Below are 22,156 nucleotides of genomic sequence, written 5' to 3' on the forward strand. Positions count from 1 at the left end.
TATAAAAAATAGATAAAGGCTCTCTTGTGAAGATGACCAACTTTCCAGGAAAAGAATGTATTTAAACAACAGCGTTTCATTTACAGGTCTTAGGGAAAAGCAGCTCTGTGACTCCTCTGACTTATTTCAAGTTTAGAGCAGGATATAATTCAGATCCTTTAATAATTAAAAGGCTTGTGAGTCTTCTTAGCCTCACAAAGAAGACACAGATAAGCAGCTTTCAGAGTACTAGAACTCAGACTGCTGTTATAAGGGGCATTTGTGGAATATTCTTCCAGTGTTTAATAATGAATTGTACAATTTCATACCCAAAAAAGAATATTAATACAGTTGCAAGGCATAGATAAATTTCTTAACATTTTAGTTTGAGGCCTTTAAATGTCTTTAATTGTGAATTTTAATCTATTATGAACCAAGATCGTATATGCTTTGAATATGTGAATACACTGATAAATTCAAAATAAAACAGCTACACAGTTTAATTCTGCACACAAGATGCGAACAAATTCAGAGTCAAGAATGAAACACCAAACCCATGTGGAATGCAATTCCTGGTTCAAAGAAAGGGATGGATATAAACAAATTTCTTGGCTTCTTTCAGTCCTCGAATTTCCTAGGACCTGGTGTTTCAATGCTGGCTTTAAATGCTAATTTTATATATAAAATATTAAAAATCACAGGACATTTACAAGAACTAGTCTGATCTAAAGCCTTTGTAATCTGAATACAGATGGCCGGCTGATGTGCTAATATTGTATCAGTTTATAATACCTTAGTGCTGTGCCATATCAGATGCCGCTGCAATGGATCTTAATACCGCCGTGTTGCATGAAAGGGTCGTTACCCTTTTGTGATCTAAAATAATATTGTAGCTTGAAAAACAGGTTAAAGGGGAGGAAATATTTTGTACTTAACCTGCACAGATGGCTTCCATCAATTCCACGACATCATTCTAGTAACGCTGTGTTATGTTATATAATAAAAACCCGTGTTTCTTTGGGAATAAAATGAGACAAGTTGTGAAGTGTACAGGATATTTGTTGCATTCTGCTACTTTCTTGAAAACAAGCTGTTTGCATTTGTCCTTCGTGTATCTTGTTCAAAACACTTCTGCCTGAAAAATGTCAGTAGCATTTAAAGCCATTATACAAGAGACAAGTAAAATGTTTAGCCCTAAAGCTTGCTGGGCCTGATTTTCAGAAGTGTTGAGGTTCCCACGGCTCCCACTGGACTTCAGCGAGATTAGTGGGTGCTTCCTTTTTTTTTTTTAATTTAAAAAACCTCCTTGCTATGCATACAAAAATGTAAATGCATGATCTGGTACTCAATCAGGTGCAGAAATAGCCTGTGCATCTAGGATAAATGGTCAGCATCAATCCTAAATTCATAGAATCACAGAATCATAGAATATCAGGGTTGGAAGGGACCTCGGGAGGTCATCTAGTCCAACCCCCTGCTCAAAGCAGGACCAATCCCCCACTAAATCATCCCAGCCAGGGCTTTGTCAAGCCTGACCTTAAAAACCTCTAAGGAAGGAGATTCCCATCACCTCCCTAGATAACTCATTCCAGTGCTTCACCACCCTCCTAGTGAACATTTTTTTCCCTAATATCCAACCTAAATCTCCCCAACTGCAACTTGAGACCATTGCTCCTTGTTCTGACATCACGTACCACTGAGAACAGTCTAGATTCATCCTCTTTGGAACCCCCTTTCAGGTAGTTGAAAGCAGCTATCAAATCCCCCCTCATTCTTCTCTTCTGCAGACTAAACAATCCCAGTTCCCTCAGCCTCTCCTCATAAGTCATGTGCTCCAGCCCCCTAATCATTTTTGTTGCCCTCCACTGAACTCTCTCCAATTTTTCCACATACTTCTTGTAGTGTGGGGCCCAAAACAGGACACAGTACTCCAGATGAGGCCTCACCAATATCGAATAGAGGGGAATGATCACGTCCCTTGATCTGCTGGCAATGCTCCTACAGCCCAAAATGCCATTAGCCTTCTTGGCAACAAGGGCACACTGTTCTTGTATTAGGACTTGAAGCTGATCAGATAAAATGGTGTTTTAGACTCCTGTCCTGTGAAGAGTTATGCATGTGCTAAACTTTAAGCATATGCTTGGACTCACTGAATAACTTGACAAAGTTTAGCATAGAATCGGGGTCTTAGAGCACAACACATTTTACCAGAAAATAATTCTAGTTCACCAAAGTGAGGTTTTTTAATTTACTATTTAAAAAATATAGTGAATATCTGGGGCTTTTCTCCCCCGAATGACCATAGAAATGTGATCCAAGCTATGTTACTTAATCAGAAAGAGCATTTGATCTCATTCATGGGCCACCTTAGTGATGAGGACTCTGACATGACGTAGCATTTGGGAAGATTAAAAAAAAAATGAAGCAGCAGAGGTTTTCTCTAGTTTTATTCTCATGGATTATACCTAACAGGAAAATTTAAAGAAACTGAACTAACAGGTACAAGGCCACATGCTTCAGTTCTGAGGGGCAGGAAAATACAACACTGGAATCAAAATTCATCAAAAGTATACAAAAAAATAGAAAGGAAAGATGTCCCCCTGTAGCATGCCCTTGGATCTGGTTAGAAAGAAGTTTGTTGTGTACCATAGTGGACATAATAATTTTAGAACACCAGTATTCGGAGCGTCAAGCCATGGAAATCCTTTCGGGGCAGCAGTCCAGCACTCAGACCCAGCATAGGTACTTGAAAGTGGCAAAGGAGACGCAGAGCTTCTCAACTCACTCACAATTACATGACACTAGCCTCAGTGGAGTTACTCCTGATTTACACCAGTAAGGAAGTGAGATCAGAATCAGGCCCAGGGCACATGTGAATACCTCCCACACCAAAGAAAAAGAAAGAGGCAGCTGAAATCAGAAAGGGACCCCATGCTGCATCACATGTATAACTGGAGCTACCTACTACAAGGACCAGAGAACTAGAACCCAGGTCTGCAGATGATTGATGCTTCCACACCACCACAACAGAGTTCCCATCCATGTGCTGTAAACCCTGTGGGGACTAAGCATCACAGGAAGTACAGCCCATGGAAGACCCGATTGGCAGCAGCCTTCCGGGACCTCTGATTCGTCCAGGTGCACTATTTAAAAGCAGAGGGAATTCCAGGAAACTGTCTGCAACCTGGCAGCCCCTGTTGCGTAACAGACCCTGCTCTTGGGTCCTGCTTTGGTCTCTGGCTGTGTTTTCTGGCTCTGACCTTTGGCTCAACTCCTGACTCTGGCTGTGGTCCTGTGGCTAGACTCCTGACGCTGACTCCTGGTTTCTGAATCTGGCTCTGAGTCCTGGCTTGACGCGCAGTGCTGACTCCTGCTCTGACCACTAGGCCTAACTCCTGATCCTACCCACTAGGCCAGACTGACCTCATCCCCTTGTCTTTATTGACCCAAACCGCACCCTCAATTATCATGGTGATCCTGAACCTGTGCGCAGCAGGTGCTTCTACCAGGCCATGTTTGATGGGGCATCATGCTAATTAGCATGTTCCCACAGGACAATGGCACACACAGGGAGGTACATGGCACTATTCTGCGCCAACCTACACTCTGCACCCCACACAGCGCACTAATGTAAGACCTACTGAGAGCTCTGTAAGGACTACTGAAAGGTTCCAGGAGGTAAGAAGGGGATCTATGAGGTCTCAGTTTCTTTATCCCTTCTAAGAAGGTTTGTAGCACACAATGATATCTTACTCCAGACTCTGGTAAAGTGGAAATCAACACTAGCTAAGCAAACTCTGATCATCCTACTTAGAGACTTGAATTAAAAAGCTTTGTCAGGCAGTCTTGAACGATCGACAAAGGACAAGGCATTAGGGATCAGTCATGTATCACTAGAAGGCAGGTCACTTGACCTTAAATTTCATCTCCTTTTTATGTTTACTGTCCCGCCCTGACTTTTGCAGTGAGCAGCGCTGTATTAGTAACTGCGGTACATTTACACACCCTTTCTCCAGAGGAAAATGGCTGAGTCTCATATTAGTGTTCAGTTGTGTGCCAAATTCTGTGCCAGAGTATGCACAGTCACGCCGCTCTGACCTCTGCCACCGCTAATGCTCATACAGCACTTGGGAAATCTAAAGCCCTCGGTAAGGTGGTACTTACTATTCTGATGTATTATTATTTTCAAAGTGCTCACCAGGGAAACCAGGGTCCCATTATACAGGAAACCAATAGCATAAGAAAAGGGATGAAGATAAAGAGAAATAAACTCCAAGGTGAAAAAACACAAAATAGTCCAGAGCACACAGAGCAGGCCAGGGAGTTGGCCTGTGCTCCCTCTTTGTACTCTCTCCATTTCTGGGCCAGCTATGCAGCAGTTTGGTTCCCCGCCCTAAGTTACACCAGCTGCTCCAGCCCCCAGAGGCTGAACCAACCACCAGAGATTGGGGTAGAGAATTTCTAGTCATGTCCCCTTTGCTCTGGCCATAGCCCCTACCGTAGTAGCAGGCAACATCTTTGTCCACTCTGCAGCATCTGAGGAGTCCGTCTACATTGGGGTGATTCTCCCAGGGCCAGGGGAGGGAGGGGTTTACACCAGCTCTGTGTCCAGAACCTGCTGACAGTGCAGTCTGGGGCACGATCTGTGCCAATGTATGCAATGACCTACAATCATAAAGTGCCCAGTTTTCAATGAGGGCTCAAGTGGAGATCACCATTTGAAACTCAGGCCCTAAAACTTACCTTAATATATATCAATGTTACACAGCCAGGGTGGTCCAAAACAGCAGGGTGGGATTTTCAAAAGCACTTAAGTGACTTTGCAGCACAAGTCCCATTGGCATTTATTGTTATATTTTAAAAGGAAGAGGAACTGGAGGTGACTTAGGGCTTGTATGCACTTAAAACGCTACAGCAGTGCTGCTGTAGCACTTCAGTATTGACACTACCTCTGCCGATGGGAGACATTCTCCCATTGGTGTAGATAATCCACCTCCTAGAGAGGCGGTAACTAGGTGAATGGAAGAATTCTTTCATTGACCTAGCACTGTCTACATGGGGATTTAGATCGGTTTAACTACACCACTCAAAGGTGTGGATTTTTCACATCACAGAGCAATGTAGTTATGCTGGCCTCATTTTCTACTGTAACCAGGCCTTATTGTCCTCACTTTTAACCCACACATAAATCTGAAGCCCTTGTTTTATTACCCAGAGGAATTTCCTAAAATAAAACGTGCAAGAAGCAGCCCATTAAAAGTGTATGAGGATGTTATTAAAGAAGCAAACCTTCTGGTTATCAGCACCGCAAGTGCATTCTTCTGGGGTCAGGTGGTAGTGGGGAAACCAGCGCCTCTTTCAGCAATCCCACAGAGATGTTTGCAGAACGACTGCCATTTGTCATAAGAACATTTCTTAAATTGTTCCGAGCACTTTCAAGTGCCTGATAGTGACGTGCCCAGTTATTTTACTGATTAATGCACGAGTGAAAGTATTAGTCAAATACCACCTCCATACAACGGGTAGCCCCAACAAAGGAACCAGAATTGCCTCCTGTGTGGTGGTGGTGGGGGCATTGCCGCATGTTTTATTCAAGGCTGTGCCATTTTGCCAGCAATTCTATTAGTAGTTTTGGCCCTTGAAACTGTTCCCTTTCCTCACACGAGCTGCTGGAGCAGCTGCAGCCAGCCAGTTGGAGGGAGCTCATCCTTTCCCATGGAGAATCAGCATAGCAACCACTGTGTGCTCAAAGCAACCGAAGGAGGTAAAAACAACTGGTTTCAAGCAGTAGCCAAGAGCAAGGCTGGTGCACCTGCCAGAGGTTCACGGGGAAGTAGTTTTAAAGATGGCAGATGGTTTGTCCCGCCTGCAAGTCATTGACAGTGACTCAGGCGCTTCTCGGCCAGATGGAGCCAGTTGCTCCTTTTGGAATGGGTTTAGAAGCCCTTGAAACTACAGAAGTGACATGGAAGGATGGAAGAAAGCTGTATGAAATAATCCCCAGGAGATTGTATTAACAGCTAACTCCCGTTATGTTAATTGCCCTCATGTTGTCCCGTCCTGTCCCCAGACCCCAAGGTTTATCAGAAATCAGAATTCCATTTCAGAACAACGTCACACAAAAGCAATAATCATGCAGGAGTGGTGGGGGGATATTATCAGTCAGATCAAACAGAACATTCACACCTACAGTCAAAAGAACATGTAATCTACACGTGTAATCCAGAGCTGTGCCAAAGGCTCATAGCACAACAGTGAACCACACAGAAGTTACCTTGTTCAGTATTTCACTACAAACCTGAAACTCAAGCCATGTTTGTAGAAAGATCCACTAAGGTTCCAATACTTTTCAAGTGGAGCTGAACCAAGGGTTTTTTTTTAATGTTTTATCGATTGGTTTACTTTTGTATGAAATCATATGGTTCTGATGTAAAATCAGGTGAACCGCTGCTTTTTTATCCAAAGTTTCTCTTTCAATCTGAGGGTGGCAAACCCCTGGGGATCACAACCCAAGACGTGATTTGCTTTTTGCTGAGCACTGAACAGTGTAGCCATCACTGCACATTCCCAAACCCATTTTCACACGAACCCATGAACAGCAAAAATCGCTGATTTCTGCAATGAAGAGTCTGAAAATTGTTACTTAGACCACCATTGGTATTGAAGATTTTAAAAGATACCGAAGCCAGCACAAGATATTGAGTATCTGGAACACTACAGAAATATATTGTTAAAAAAAAAATCAGTGCATTCCCTATGACAAGAAATACACTTAGAAACATTTATGAGACAGATCGGGAAGCTCTGAATATGAGAGCACTGAAAAATGGAACCAGTTGTTGGCTTTTCCTTTTTCCCACATTCTTTATTTGGAGAGTGGTTAAAAGGTTCTCTAGTGATATGTTTTTAATTAAAGAATGTGACCACTAAAAAGGATTAAACAAACCAACAATTGACTTGCCCTGGCAGTGCAGGAATTTGTGTAAGCATCACGATTGGTATTATCTTTTTATTGTTTATGAGACAGTGAAATTCTCATAACTGACAGCCTATCAAAATCAAAGGGAGCTGTTGTGAATAATAGATTTTTTAGTTCAGTGACTAAAAAATGGTTTCGGGCTGACATAAGATGAATTTTTTTTTTATCCTTTTTGCAAACCAAAAAAGTCAAAAAATTTCATTTCAGGTCAAACAAAATGTTTCGTTTGACCAAAAACAAAATGTTTCATTTTCAATTTTTTTTAACCTTTGAATAAAATAAAATAAATAAAATTGAAGTACAATTCAAAAAGAAAAGTAATTTCAAATTGGAAAATCAAAATGTTTTGTTTAGAAAATGTCAAAACAAAACATTTTGATTTTTTTCAGAATTTTTGTTGGTTTGTTTCCTGACTGAAACCATTCGGCAAGTTTGATATGAATTCCTGAAATGTTGTGATCGACCCAAATCTGTTTTTTTCTGCTAGAAAATTTTGCCCAGCTCCAAAGGAAGCCTTTCCATTAACTCCAATCGGCTTTGATTCAGGCCTTAAGTGACTGTCCTGGTTTTCAGAGGCTCCTAGAAATGCTGAGGTGCTGCTGAGTTTATATTTGTTTCATCAATTGTTTTAACAGTGAGCATCATACAAAACATTAATGGCTCAACCCTCCTTCCCTGGGCCAAACCCAAAGTAGCTGGGCTCGACATGAGCAAGCATGACAGGACTGGGGAAGGAAGTCATCTTCCCGAGAGGTCATGGATCCACTCTGCAACATAGCCTGAGCCTCTATCTTCTCCCACTTGCACACCTTAGCTCTTCTGGGGACAATAGCCAACAATTGTGTGTAGCGGCAGATCCTTCTGCTGCCACAACCCACTAGAGGAGGAGGTGCAAGCAGGTTCTGGGGAGCTGAGTAAAATTCTGATCCCTTAGAAGTCAGTGGAAGTTTTCACTCCGGTGGAATGGAATTTAGCTCAGGGTGCTTGGGCTCTCAAACTGTCTCTGTCAGCACCTCACAACCCTATCAATTCTGCTGAAGTCATGGAGGAAAAGGCATGATTGCCCCTAGACACTAAAAACTACTATACTACTCTTTCATCTGTGCATTTATCAGTCATCCTAGAGAAGGGAAGCAGCATAAAATGTAGGACGGGCTGTACCGTAAGAGGTAATGCTACAAAGGCCAATTCACACCTGCTAACACCAGGCAAACAGCAGCAGGTGTGTCATTTAAACTGATTTTACAACTGGGTGTGCCTTTAACCTATGTATAGAGCCACAACAATACCTTGCATTGTTCCTAGCAATTATCCTAATTAAGGAAAGATACTATTTATCAAGCGGTTGAGTAAGTGGATTCTTCTAAGGCAGGGGTGGCCAACCTGTGGCTCCAGAGCCACATGCGGCGCTTCAGAAGTTAATATGCGGCTCCTTGTATAGGCACCGACTCCGGGGCTGGAGCTACAGGTGCCAACTTTCCAATGTGCTGTGGGGTGCTCACTGCTCAACCCCTGGCTCTGCCACAGGCCCTACCCCCACTCCACCCCTTCCTGCCTCCTCCCCTCAGCCTGCCGTGCCCTCGCTCCTTCCCCCCCCCCCCCAGAACCTCCTGCATGCCACAAAACAGCTGATTGGGAGGTGTGGGGAGGGAGGGGGAGGCGCTGATCAGCAGGGCTGCCGGTTGTTGGGAGGCGCTGGGAATGGGGTGGGGAGCTGCTGATGTATTACTGTGGCTCTTTGACAATGTACATTGGTAAATTCTGGCTCCTTCTCAGGCTCAGGTTGGCCAATGGTAACTTTACCTTTGTTGTTGGTAGGACCAGGATTATGTACTGAGGCATAAGACTGAAGGGCAAGTGACTGACCACCAGAGAAATGTATTACACCTCTAGAAAGGAACTAGGTAACTTGTCTCAGAATGGTCAAGTCTAGTAGATCAGGCATTAGACTGGGATCAAGGACACCTGGGTTCTAGTCCCACTGCTACCACTGACCTGTGTGATCTGGGGTAGGTCACTTCCTCTCTCCCTGCCTTTTCCCTCTGTATTATGGTCGGGATTGTCTCTAATTATGTGAATGTTCAATGTCTAGTACCATGGGCCCCATGTCCCAGTGGGTGCCTCTAGGTCCAACCTTAATACAAATAATAATGATAAAAATAGGGGGAAATGGTAGCCATGTATTTAAAAGACACTGATGACATCTTAGGACATAACTAATGACCAGTCTAATAGTTACATTTTGCCCAGTTTTGCAACTGCGTATATTTTTATTCCCATTGGCCGATACATACGTCCCATAGCCACACCATAAATGTTAAAATATATTTAATACGACAACTCTGCTTGATTAAGGTTTCCTTCTTTAATTATAAATGTAGCAGATGTAACTGTATAACAGAATGATGGCCAATCTCATTTTGAGCAGTAGATTATATGAAATGTGAATGAGTTGTGTTATCCGGGTTTTATAATAACCATTTACAAATTTAGAGGGACTACCTGTTTTGTTTTTAAGTTTTTACTCTGCAAGGACCAAAGCTGCACATGTGGCAACCTAAAAAAAATGGTATTTAAAATGCAGATGTGAATTTAAAGATTGCATTAGCAACACTCACTCCTTGCTGTTGGTACTTTGCCCAGACTTGGCAGATGTAAATCTAATTTGCCTTAATTATGCTTTTCTAAAAGAATGCTGATTAGAGAAGCTGTACACAAGTCTTAGAGTTGCCTTTTTATACATATGAATCATCTACCATTTTGAAACAACAAAAACCTTTCCCATGTGTTTTCAAACCTTCCCACTTATTTTATAAAAACACTGCAGGAATTAACAGTTAAGAAAATAAGAGAAGACATTTTAATTTTTCTCAGAACCTTAATTTCTACTGGTGAAGAGCAAAATGAAGGCACTTGAAAATAAAACAAGGGATTATTAAGATGCACCTGTTGGCAGGGCCGGCTCTAGAATTTTTGCCGCCCAAAGCAAAAACAATTTTGGCCGCCCCCGCCCGTTCTTTAATTACCCCACCCCCAGCCCGCCTCAACTCCGCTCCTTCCCCAAATCCCAGCCCTGCCTCCTCCCCCCAGGCTCTCAAGCCTGGGAGGGAGGGCGAGTAGCGGGGCGCGAATCAGCTGTTTCACGCGCCCTGGCAGCAGCAACGGAGGTGAGCTAGGGCGGCCAGGGCACATTTTTAGGGGCGGCATTCTGGCACCGGCCATGCCGCCCCTAAAAATGTGCCGCCCCAAGCACCAGCTTGTTTTGCTGGTGCCTAGAGCCGGCCCTGCCTGTTAGATACAAAACTGCATTACATAGAGTATGGCTTGTTGTATCTTATCCACCCTCTGCCATTACTGATGTTTGTGTTCAATAGTGTGTTTGTTGCAGATATAATATAAATGCAAACAGCACAAATCCCAGAAATATTCCCCATGGAATTAACCCCCCAAATTTAGAAACTGTGTAGCCTCAAACACACGGCCAAAAAGATTAGGGGCTAAATCCTCAGTTGGTGTAAATTGGTGTCACTCCACTGAAGTGAATAGCTCCACCAGCTGAGGATCTGGCCCCTAAGTAGCTAAAGTGGCTAAGGATCCAAATCAGAAACTATACTGAGGAAATGAAATAAGACACATTTTCTGTCCCTCTCCCCAAAACAGTGGTCTTACATCTTTGTATGTACTATGTATGATTATTTGGCTGGGGAGATAATGTGCATGCGAAACAATCAAGCGGCATGTGGTTCTTTAGTTTTTATTTTTTTGCTTAAAATGGAATTAGAATATATTTTCATAACTTCTTTTCTAACTGTGTTCAAAATTGGGAGGGTTGGATGCGCCAAACAAGCAGGTGGCAAACTTGGAGCGCTAACTTGATAGAACTTTAAACTAGAAGAATTCAAATTGGTAAGAAGACACTAGTTTTAAGTTTCACTTGCATCTGAAGAAGTGAGGTTCTTACCCAAAAAAGCTTATGCTCCCAATACTTCTGTTAGTCTTAAAGGTGCCACAGGACCCTCTGTTGCTTTTTACAGATTCAGACTAACACGGCTACCCCTCTGATAGTTTTAAGTAGAGGGTATAATTAACCATTGGAATAGCTTGCCAAGGGATGTGGTAAATATTCCATCGCTTGAAGTCTTTATATCAAAGTAAGGGCTTGTCTACCTAAACAATTAGACCATGACAAGCTGGGGTATGAATCTACCCAGCACTAGCTTTCCATGAACTCACTGTCCGTGTGGACCCTGCTGACATTAACAGTTCGTTAACGCACTTTGAACTGGTCCCATTTCAGAGGACTAGATCAGACAGTATTAACTAACTGGCAGTATGTGTCAGCACGATCCACCTAGACAGTCCATAGCAGGTTAGCACAGGGGAGATTCACATTCCAGCTTGCCATGAACTAAATGTTTGTGTAGCCAAACCCTGTAGTTCAGCCACAATGCTAAGTCAGGGTGAGCTGAGGGCACTAAGCACCTATCAGGTTTAGGCTCAAAATTACATAGATTACCGAGCAAGTGAAAACAGACCTGGAGCAGGGAAGGGAAAGAGAAGAGATGAAAGAAAAAGGGCCAAATTTCTGCTAGTGTAACCACTGAAGTCATTGGATCTCCACCAATTTACACCATTGGAGAATCTGGCCCAAACTAAGGAAAAGAAAAATTTATCTTGAGGAAGCACTATTTATAGACAATTCAAATAGATAATTTTTAAAACATAATCAACTGTGAGAAAGGGCATAGCATGTCAGAAGTGAGATAAGTGACAGAAATCAAGCAGAACGAAGTGATCTTAGAAGTGGATTAGGAGCCTGATTCGAAGCCCATTGAAAGTTTTTGACGTCAGTGTGTTTTGGATTAGGCCTTAGCAGAAGAAAAAGGAGGCATTTTCAGAAACAGGAGTAGACATTTATAGCTTCTTTAAAACCAACCTGCAAATCAGGCGTGGGGTTTAAAGACAGATAACTAAATGCATCATCACAAAATGATGCCTGTGCAGGAAAGCAACATGGATGTCTACATTATACCTCCTTTCATAATTCAAATAACCAACTCTTTCATCATTATCAAAAGAGAGTACTTTTGGAGAGGTGACAGTTTTATATCAGAAAGAACATTACTTAGAGTAACTGTGGTTCTTTGAGATGTGTTATCCAAATGGATTCCATTCTTGGTGTATACATATGCCTCATGTGCGCAGGACTGGATTCTTTTGGCCAGCAGCATCCACTGTACCTGCCCCTTAGATGTCCCTCATGCCCCTCACCTGAGGGAAGAGTGGAGCAGGCCCAACCATTGCTCAGTTCCTTTGTCAATATACAATTCCAGAGGAGTAGGACTCCATAATAGCGGGAAAAGAGAACAGGTCGTGAAATCCACATGGACATCTTGAAGAATCAGTTGCTGTGAGGTAAGTAACTGTTCTTTCTTCTTCAAGTGATTGTCTGCATGGATTTCACTCTTAGTAGTGAATAAGCAGTTGTTGGTTTGTTTGGAGGTGAGTAGTAGGAATTCTACTTAAACAATAACTACATGACATCCAATCTGGACGCCTTTGCCAAAGAGCAGGGTCTTGTGAAGGCATGGACTGAGCTGCACGTAGCTGCCATAGAGATTTCAGAAATAGAGACATTCTTTATAGTGGAATGAGCTCTAATGTGGCTATATGGATCTAACTTGGCTAGATCCATAGCACATTATACAGTTGGAGACCCACGTAGATAATCTATTTGCCCCAAAATTCTCTCTGCAAAGGGCACAAATGTGTTCCTCAATGTTTGTGTCCTGTCAGTTTAAAAAGACAGTGCCCATTCTATCTCAAGTGTAGCTTCCCTGAGTTTGAGTGAGGTGTGGGGAAGAATATTGGGGGATGAATAAACTGATTCAGATGGAATTCTGAAACAACTTTGAGCGTGCACTTGGACTGAGGTCTGAGAGTGACTGTGTCCTTATGAAACACTACATAAGGGGACCCAAGGTGAGGGCCTGAATCACCCCTATCTATTGAGCTGGGGTAATGGCCAGTAAAAAGGCCTTGCTGCCACGGGTGGCCAGAAGGAACTGAGGGATGGCCCATCCCCTCAGCCCTTTATGCCCTCAGATGAAGGGGCCATGAGGGCATCTAGGGTGCAGGGGCAGCCCCAACAAATACTGCTGGCCACAATAAGTCAATCTCCCATGTATGTGGCACATGTGCACCAAAAATGGAATCTATGTGGACAATCACTAAGAAAACTTTATAATTTTGAATCTGTCCCTACATTGGGGACATGCAAATGTAATGGAAGAATTTTATAGCTGTTTTATTAAAGTAGGTGAAAGCTTTAGTTATGAAAAGCAACTCTCTCAACAATTTGATGCAACATCTATATCCAGTAACAAGTCCAATTACTATAAGTGTATGTTAAGCCTAAGACTTGCCATGCAACCATCACCAAAGTGACTGAGCTATCTGATCAAACTTATTTGTCTGTATTGGTTAAAGTAAAAGGCTTATTCAACATCTATTAAAATTGAGAGAAAACTTTAGTAAATACGTTCATTTTCAGGTGGATGCAATGAACAGCTGCTTGCTAAGATGTTGGTTTACAATATCTTTACTTTCATGCAGAAGCTATTAATTTGCATAAAACTTACAGCCTCTGGATTCATGGCCACTCTAGATTCTTTATAGTCTTTGATTTGTTGACTTTTCTTTTTCCATTTTCACCTAATAGACTCTTTAGAAAAGTCCTTAATATGCAAGTTCAATTTCCTGAGCAATCACATTAACCAATAAAGCACCTGAGGCTACAATTCAAGAAGCTCTATGCATCTTTTACAGCCTGAGTTCATATGGTAACGTTATCAATGATCAAAACAGTGCACATCCTTTTGCTGTTGTCTTTGCAAAAAACAACACTCCCAGAATTGATCTAATGAGATGAACGAAGAATGGAACAAGGAAGGAGAATCAAATCTCAGTAGAAAGCAGCTGCTCGCCCCTCAGGTCAAAGCAGAATTTGATGTGAAACTGAAGCCCAGCAATGAAGACTGAGAGACTTGGCTAGGAGATCAAAGCCCAAGTACTCTGATTGCCACATGGGTATATGGCAAGTAGTGTAGAAATAGTATTATAGCGGTGGCAATGAGTGGTGTTATAGCTAAGGCTGTGTCAGCATTTCTGTTATAAGGCCCAGATCCAACTCTTTTTGAAGTCAATAGAAAGGATGCCACTGATTTTACTGGGAATCAGATATGGTTCTAAATCATATTTTTCAGGGGGTTGTAATTTGGCCACACAAATTGCTGTCATCTGATGCTTGGGAAACAGGCTAATGCACCTTGGATTAAACATTTTTGAGAGAAGGTTTAGAAAAAATATTTTGTCTCTGCATAAAGTTAATAAATAAAAGTGATTTTGTACAGTTTCAGTCTCTTACATCCTTGTGCTTGCATTTTTGTATTTTAATATTTTGCAGGCCACTGTATTATATGCTGTAAACAAGGCCCTTTTGACATTTTGCACACACTTTACAAGAGTATTTTCAGATGTACATATATTTATTAGTAGTATTAGCTCCACATTACACAGATCGACAGGCTATTGTGTAATAACTTTGAAGGAATCAAACACACATTGTGGGGACAAGCAGTCTGTAAAAAAGGCATTAAAATCTATATCAGGTACAATAATTATTTATTATTTGTATTACAGTAGTACCTAGTTGCCTCAACTGAGACCAAGCCCAATTGTGCTACGCGATCTACAGATTCATAGGAGGAGGATGAATGCCCTGAGGAGCTTACAATTTAAAATATGAAAGGCAAAGTGAATCTAGTGCTCATGACAACTCCAGGAACCCAAGTCCTCTGTTGATCCACAGAACAGCTACAACACAGGCAGCAACAATACAAATGTGCTTTCACCCTAATGAGGTTAGACTTACCTCTAGGGACAAGTGGATAGTTCATTCTCCATGACCTCTCAATACTTAAGCTCTCTTCTATGACAGCCAGCAATGCTGCTAGTAAATACCAACATCAATGGTAACTTCTGTGATTTAGACACCTATTTAGAATGGAACTAGTGCCACCAGCTAACTTCACATCAGTCACTGGGTACAATTACTCACTAGTAGTCTGCAATGCATTTGAACCAGTTAACTTATATACACAAGGCTGCACATCCTACTGCAAGTCTTCACAGAATGTCATTACGTTCTCGTCCACTTATCACACATAATATTACTATGGTAATTAATGTTAACAGAGTGAATAACAAGAATTGATGCACAATCAAGTGGCAAGATTTGATTCTTTTCCATTGATGCACTTAGCACATTTACATGACAACTGGCCTACATCAGATCTATGATAGAACAGATATTTTATAATCATATCCATCTGTATTAAGAGATAGGATACATGCACACCACTCCCACTGACTTCAATTTCAAAGGGTAAAATTTGACCCTAAGTAATCCAGTGATTATCCCTAAAACAAATAAAGAAGCATTTGTACCAATGTCAACTCAGACATTTTTAGATATTTGAAAATGAACACCATTAAGGTGATTTGCAAATGTCTCACTTTGTGCATGCTTATGAAATAAAACGTCACCATATTTAGAAATATATGACGTTTCTTCCCATTGGGCCTGTGCCTGAGGGAGCAGTTCTCTCTGTGGCAGTGTGTACAAAGGGTTGGGAATGTGGGCAGGTAAGTCTGTGACTACCCAGGTCTACTGGCCAAAGCCCTGTTTGTAGGGACAGCAGCAAATACTACGGTGGAGAAGCAGCCATCAGTACTATAGGTCATACTGCGGTAGCAGCTACACTGTTGCTCTGCGGCGTTGAGGGATGGTGGTAAAGGATTTCCACCAAAACAGAGATCCTTTGCACAAAACATATTTACTACACTTTGTACAGGGGACCAAGATTTGTTCCTGAGACTCAGGGTGAAATCCCAGCCCCACTGAAGTCAATGGGAGTTTTGCGATGGATTTCACTGGGGCCAGTATTTCACTGAGGCCAGGATTTCACGCTACATTTTAATTTTAAAATCCAGAGAGATTCTATCTGTGATCAGTTTTTTTGGATGCATCTCCCCCTCTTGCTTCAATAACAAAGTTTTCTCTACCCATATCTCAATGATCCACAGAACAAACAGGAAGGCATTTGTCAAGTTAGAAAATCATGGTGCTCATTTTTATTTTTCTAGCAGCCCCAGAGCAACATTGCTTTGGAACCACATGAAGCTGAAGATAACGCCCATTGTCTTAGGGAAGTGCTCATCAAAAGCAAATTTCATGGAGTCCTGTAAAGGTACTTCTACAACTTCAATCAGCTCTCCCTCTTCAGGCTGGCCTCCACCTTCTCCAGTTTTCATCTGATCTGTTACCTCTGCATAAAATAAGGTTTGCTTAGAACCTGTCACGCCAACTCCGGATCTGGAAAAAAAAAACAGAAGAGGAAAAACTTCACATTTATTTAAGAAAAATGTTATTTTGTACCTAGGAAACTGGGACCCTGGTCCTCAATTAGTGCCCCTGAGCAATACCAAAATAAAAATAATTATTAATGAATTTTAAGTGTTCAAAGTGACAATGTAGAACCTCTTTTTATTCATAAAAAGTTAACTAAAATTGTCATGCAGAAATATTAGTGCACTTTTGAATTCAGTTCCACTTTAGCACAGATATGTCTACAACTACATTCTGTGGCTGCACTGAATGTTTATTTTGAAAGGAGGAATAATTGATATAACAAATGGAAGATTCTTCAATTGACTTCAGTGGGAGTTGGTTTGGGCCCTGATCTATAGAAACCTGCAAACAATAGGGTGAAGCTCCCCAGGGGTATTTGCATGTTACATTTGTTTGCTTATTTTTATAAGAAATTTTAGATTTCTGATGCTTAAGAAGATTAGGTCTATTCACAGCTGGAGTCCTCTATTCACATACTGGATAGGTGCAAGAATGGAGTGACATTGTGAGATTCTTTTCTCCACCCCGCCTAACCCTTTTGACTTGACCCAAATGGACCACCCTAAGAATGAATGCATTCTAAAGTAATTCAGCCTCTCAGCTAAATTTGTTATTATGGATTTACTTTAGGATATCTTAGATTATGCAGTCTTTCTTCAGCTAGACCACTTGCTGTGCGTTATACTTCTTATTTGTTAATCCTCTATTTCTTAAGAACTATTTCAGTTAGATTTTTTTAAAATAAGAGATAAGTACATAATCCACTCACTTGGTCCTTCCAGGAAAATAGTCACATTGCAATTGCAACTTCTGCATTTCCTGTGATAACCAATGACTTTTAAGGCATATTGGGGGCTGATCCAAAGTCCACTGAAGCTCTGGATCAGGCCATGAATGCTGAAGAATTATCCTCAATATTATTGTACATAGGATTCAAAGATTTGGAGTAGATTAAAAATTATTTATTCAATACATATAGTTTTATTATAGTTCTAATAAAATAAAAATCTTATAACATATAAACCCTTTTTACTCAATCTCTAGATAACTAAATCTTCCAGTTAGTCCAAGGTAAATCATATCCCTAGCAGGAATTCAAGCCAGGCTGTATTCTTTCAATCTTCTAAAACAAATCTAATTATTTTGGCTGGACAACTAGTATTAATTAGTCAGTTTGTTGCTATATCAATAGCCACAATTTTTTTTCTTAATGAAAACAGAATTGGAGTCAACAAGCGGCATTCTCTTCCTAACTCTCCCACTGATGTACTGTGTGACCTTGGGCAAGGCACTTCAACTGTCTGTGCCTCAGTTTCTGCATCTATAAAAAGTGGACAATGAAACTTACTTATCTTTGTGAAAAGCTTACAAGAGACTAGGATGAAGGGTGCTATGTAAGTATTCGATCTATTCTCTGCTTTCTCTGTGATTGTACTATTCTTCTGATACATTCCTTGGCCAAAGATAATGTGACCTAGTGGGAGGTAGCAGGAGAAGAGGCTAATGGGCTTCCCCCTTTCTCTCCCGCCTCTTACTGAAGGATGTGACCTGCTTTCTCAGTAAAACTGAATTACTATTTACTGTCCCTAATGACCTGGTTTTTGCAGCCACTGTCCTTAGCGTTTGTATCCTATTATGGTGGCTATCACTGCAGGATTGTCAATTAAAAAAAGCTATCCAGCACTGACAATGATTCACAGACTTGATGCACCACTAGCACAAGATCAAATGCCTTCTCTGGACTCCCCCCTGCCCTTTGCACCCTTTTCCCTTCTCTAATGGGAAGCTGCTCGGAAGAATAACCCCATCAGGCATGCTGCCACTCATCTCAGTTGCAAGTGACGATCCAACAGGCAGAAGACACAATAGAAATGCAGTCTTTGAAAGCAGCAGGATTTACACACTGGGCCCACCATGCTGGTTTAATCATTCTAATCTCATTATAAAAGTAAGGTAGACCCATTTTTCATGAAGTTGCTACCAGCACCCAGTTTTCTAAAGTTGGAATGCCATTTTTTATGCTAATATGCTATCAGTGTTCTCTCTGCTGTAATGACGATGACACACTTCTATATATTTTCTTGGTACTAATAAGCATTAATGCATGGTATTAAAAAGCAACACAGGAGATGAATCACTGATTAAGAACAAACAGGGTTATTTCAGAGGCCACCACAGGCAAGCCCTTTAAATCCTAGGAGGAGTCCAAGTTGTCTGTAAACATGCTGGCCCCAGTTTATTCACCTTGTTTCATAGGTGTAGCTTTGGGAGGGAAAGTAAGGGGGTTGTGGGCCCCTCCCCTCAAACTGCAAGCCTCGAGCAGGCATGGAATTTGCACCCCCATGCGCAGCCCCATTGGCCTGACTGGAGCTGTCTCCCCAAATATAGAAGTCAAACTATGCCTTGGCTTGCTTTCCACCACTGAGCTCCACCCTGAGTGCTATCAACTTTTCCCAATCCCACCTCAGTCTGTATAACAAAATCGTAACTTAAAAGACTTATTTGCCATGGAATATTACGTTGTTTTTATATCACATTTATTTTAATGATTGGCCCTCATTTTCCTATCTCCTTCTATTATCTGTTATCTGTGTGTTGTTTGCATGAGGGGCACTCTGTTTTTCAGTCTATAAGAGGTGGGGATATTCTTTTTTCTTGCTGTTCTTTATATAGGGTATGATTTGTTTTTCATCGGTTATTTTTTGAGGAATTGTGTTTTTAATAATTACAAAAGCACACAGAGCCTGGGATTTGGTATTTTTAAGTAGAAACCTAAAGAAATGAAAATAAATGTTGGATTAATTTAGACTGTAAAATCTTCAGGGCAGGGAATGTCCCTTGTTAATCTCTATATGTGCCATGGTAAATTACAGAACTACAGAGGTGTTTAATAATAAATGAATAAATACATAATAAAATATTGCTGGTGGCTATCTTGCCTTCTGATCTAGATTTGCTCTCACCTCAACTTGATTTACACAAATTCTTTTTAGGACCAATTCTAGCAATTTGTATCATATTGTATTTCATCCAAAAAATAACAAGTGGGAAAAACAGTTTTGAGTAGAAAAATATATCCCCTTCCCTTTTAACCTGCTTCTGAAGTTCATGACCTTTTTCAAGAAACCAAACTGGTGCAGATCTGTAGATAGACAATGAAAGCATTAGATGTAACCTAGTCAGTTTGATATTATGCAAAGGGTCAGTCTGCAATCCACCAAGTTTAAAAACATATGACCCTTATATAAAAGACCCTTCCATACAAACTCTCTGCCTTAATTATTTACAGGGTAATCTCTTCCTATGCTACCCATGACCTTTTGCTTTTGAAATAGCTGCAGCTGTGGAAATCACTGAGTTCTCCCACCATGTATCTTTTCTTTAGCGTAAAAGAAAATTGTTTCCTGAGTCACAGCATCATGAGAGATTCAGTTTCTTGCCACAGGATCTCAAATAGCTTATTGATTTCACGTCAGGATATTATTACTTATATGATACTCCTCCTTAGTACAGGCTGAGCTCAAAATATCAAGACTGGCTATTATTCTCAAACTTAAAGTGTTTTTAAATGATGTTTGGCCAGGATCTCATATCTTTCCTATACTGTAGTACCTGAAATTGCACACAGTTTGGGTCATATCTTGCCATCTATTTATGCATAGAGCTTGCCACTGAAATGAATGGAATGTTTGGGATAAATAAATTAATGGTAGGATATGGCCACAGCTTCATTTGTTTGTTCTTCTATTTGTATATCTGCCTCCAAATAAGCAATATACACGAACAAAGGATCTGATAAATGCTTTTCACTGCAGTTTATTTTACTCCTCTCTCTAAGACTTTATATTTGTAAATCTATTTATGTTCTAATTCAACAGCTCCTCTCAATTTTAAACTGTCTAACTTTGAATACTTTGTATAATATTACATTATCTTCGGTATAACAGTAAATTGACTAGGTTATGCCTAATGCTTTCATTGTTAAATTATAGATCAGTCTCACTTTGGATTCCAAATAAGGTCATCTACTTGAGGAAGAGATCAAAAGAGAAAGCAATATATTTTGCTGCACAAAAGGGATCTATTTCCAGTATTTTCCCACTTACTATTTTTTGTCTAGATCAGTGGTGCCCAACCTTTTCTTGCCGCGCCCTCCCTTATCAGTAATGGAATCTGTCCATGTCAGGGGTGGCCAACCTGTGGCTCCGGAACCACATGCGGCGCTTCAGAAGTTAATATGCAGTTCCTTGTATAGGCACCGACTCCCGGGGCTGGAGCTACAGGCGCCAACTTTCCAATGTGCTGTGGGGTGCTCACTGCTCAACCCCTGGCTCTGCCACAGGCCCTACCCCCACTCCACCTCTTCCTGCCTCCTCCCCTCAGCCTGCCATGCCCTCGCTCCTCCCCCCACAGAGCCTCCTGCGCGCCATGAAACAGCTGATCGGGAGGTGCAGGGAGGGAGGGGGAGGCGCTGATCAGCAGGGCTGCCGGTGGTTGGGAGGCGCTGGGAGTGGGGTGGGGAGCTGCTGATGTATTACTGTGGCTCTTTGGCAATGTACATTGGTAAATTCTGGCTCCTCCTCAGGCTCAGGTTGGCCATCCCGGTTCATGTCTTCTCTCCCCCGCCACCCTCTCATCACTGCACACTTGGCTCAGCAGAGGAGCTTGGTCTGGGGAGGAGCTGGGGCTAAAAGCAGAGCTGGCCTGGAGGCAGAGAGGGAATGAAGGCAGAACTGGGCTGGGGGTGGAGCAGAGGGAGGAGTGGAGCTGTGGCTGGGGCCAAAGCTGGGCTGGGTGGCGCTCTCTCCCCACCCCCCCCATAGGTGCTGGCCTGGGTCCCTCAAACATTCCTTTGTGCTTCCCTAAGGGGGGCGTGCCCCACAGTTTGGGGACTACTTGTCTAGATGATTTGGCTTTATTATCTTCTGATTCAGTTAAGTGTCATCGTCTTCTCATGGATCTAGGCTAACTGCCCTTTATTAAAACAGATATTCCTGAATATTGACCACTGCCATCTTTTACAATATTTCCAACCTGTCTTGCATCCTCTTGTACTCTCCCTTTCCTTAGAGAACTATCAAAAAATCGCCACCAAAAATGTTTTATTTGCCTTGCTATTTCCTACAGAATTCCCAAATGCAACTCACTGGGGCCTGTTATTTTGAAGCAGTTTTAACTGCCTCTTCTGCTCTGATGAAGTCATAAAGCATTTTAACATTCCCCTTTGAAAATGTATATTAGTCTCAGGGATGTGACCTTCAGCAGTTGTTTGTTTTTTTTGAGGGGGAGGGGGGAAGGTTCCAGTAAAAAAGGAAAGACTTCTTTAGGTTTCTAGTAATATCAAACTTCAGTCATTAACACTTTCCTGTTATCCTCTTGCATGGCTGTTTGCACTTACTATACAAAATATTCCAATAATTTTGGTGTGCCTTTATTCTCTGTGATATTTTTATTTCAGTGACATCTGCCACCTTCCTGCTCTATATACTGTCTATACATTTTTTCTTCTTAGCCTTTTCCTATAATTTCAAATAAAAAAAATTGCTTTCCCCCGATCACACAGTGAGCCTCCTAAGAACAGAGATAAAAACTGTATTTATTACTGATACACACAAACATATATCTTAACTTGCCAAGCACTAACGTGCTACACAATGTGAGACAAGTGCAAAGTGAGGGGTATACAAAAATTATGAATTCAGGAAACTTACAATGCTGCAGGGTTT

At 41.5% G+C, this 22,156-nt stretch overlaps 1 protein-coding gene across 5 annotated transcripts in view; it reads right to left on the reverse strand.

Moving 5' to 3' along the window:
• Positions 1-14,486: 14,486 nt before the first annotated feature.
• Positions 14,487-22,156, reverse strand: part of NUDT14 (nudix hydrolase 14) — an 87,674-nt gene continuing 80,004 nt past the window's right edge. For all 5 annotated transcript variants that reach the window (XM_065593749.1, XM_005285856.5, XM_065593751.1 and 2 more), the window contains one exon: positions 14,487-16,394. In XM_065593749.1, coding sequence (XP_065449821.1) covers positions 16,154-16,394 — 241 coding nt within the window. In that variant the 3' untranslated portion in view covers positions 14,487-16,153. The remainder of the gene's footprint in view (positions 16,395-22,156) is intronic.

Source organism: Chrysemys picta, chromosome 4 (assembly GCF_011386835.1).
Source record: "Chrysemys picta bellii isolate R12L10 chromosome 4, ASM1138683v2, whole genome shotgun sequence".
NCBI classification, from domain to species: domain Eukaryota; kingdom Metazoa; phylum Chordata; order Testudines; family Emydidae; genus Chrysemys; species Chrysemys picta.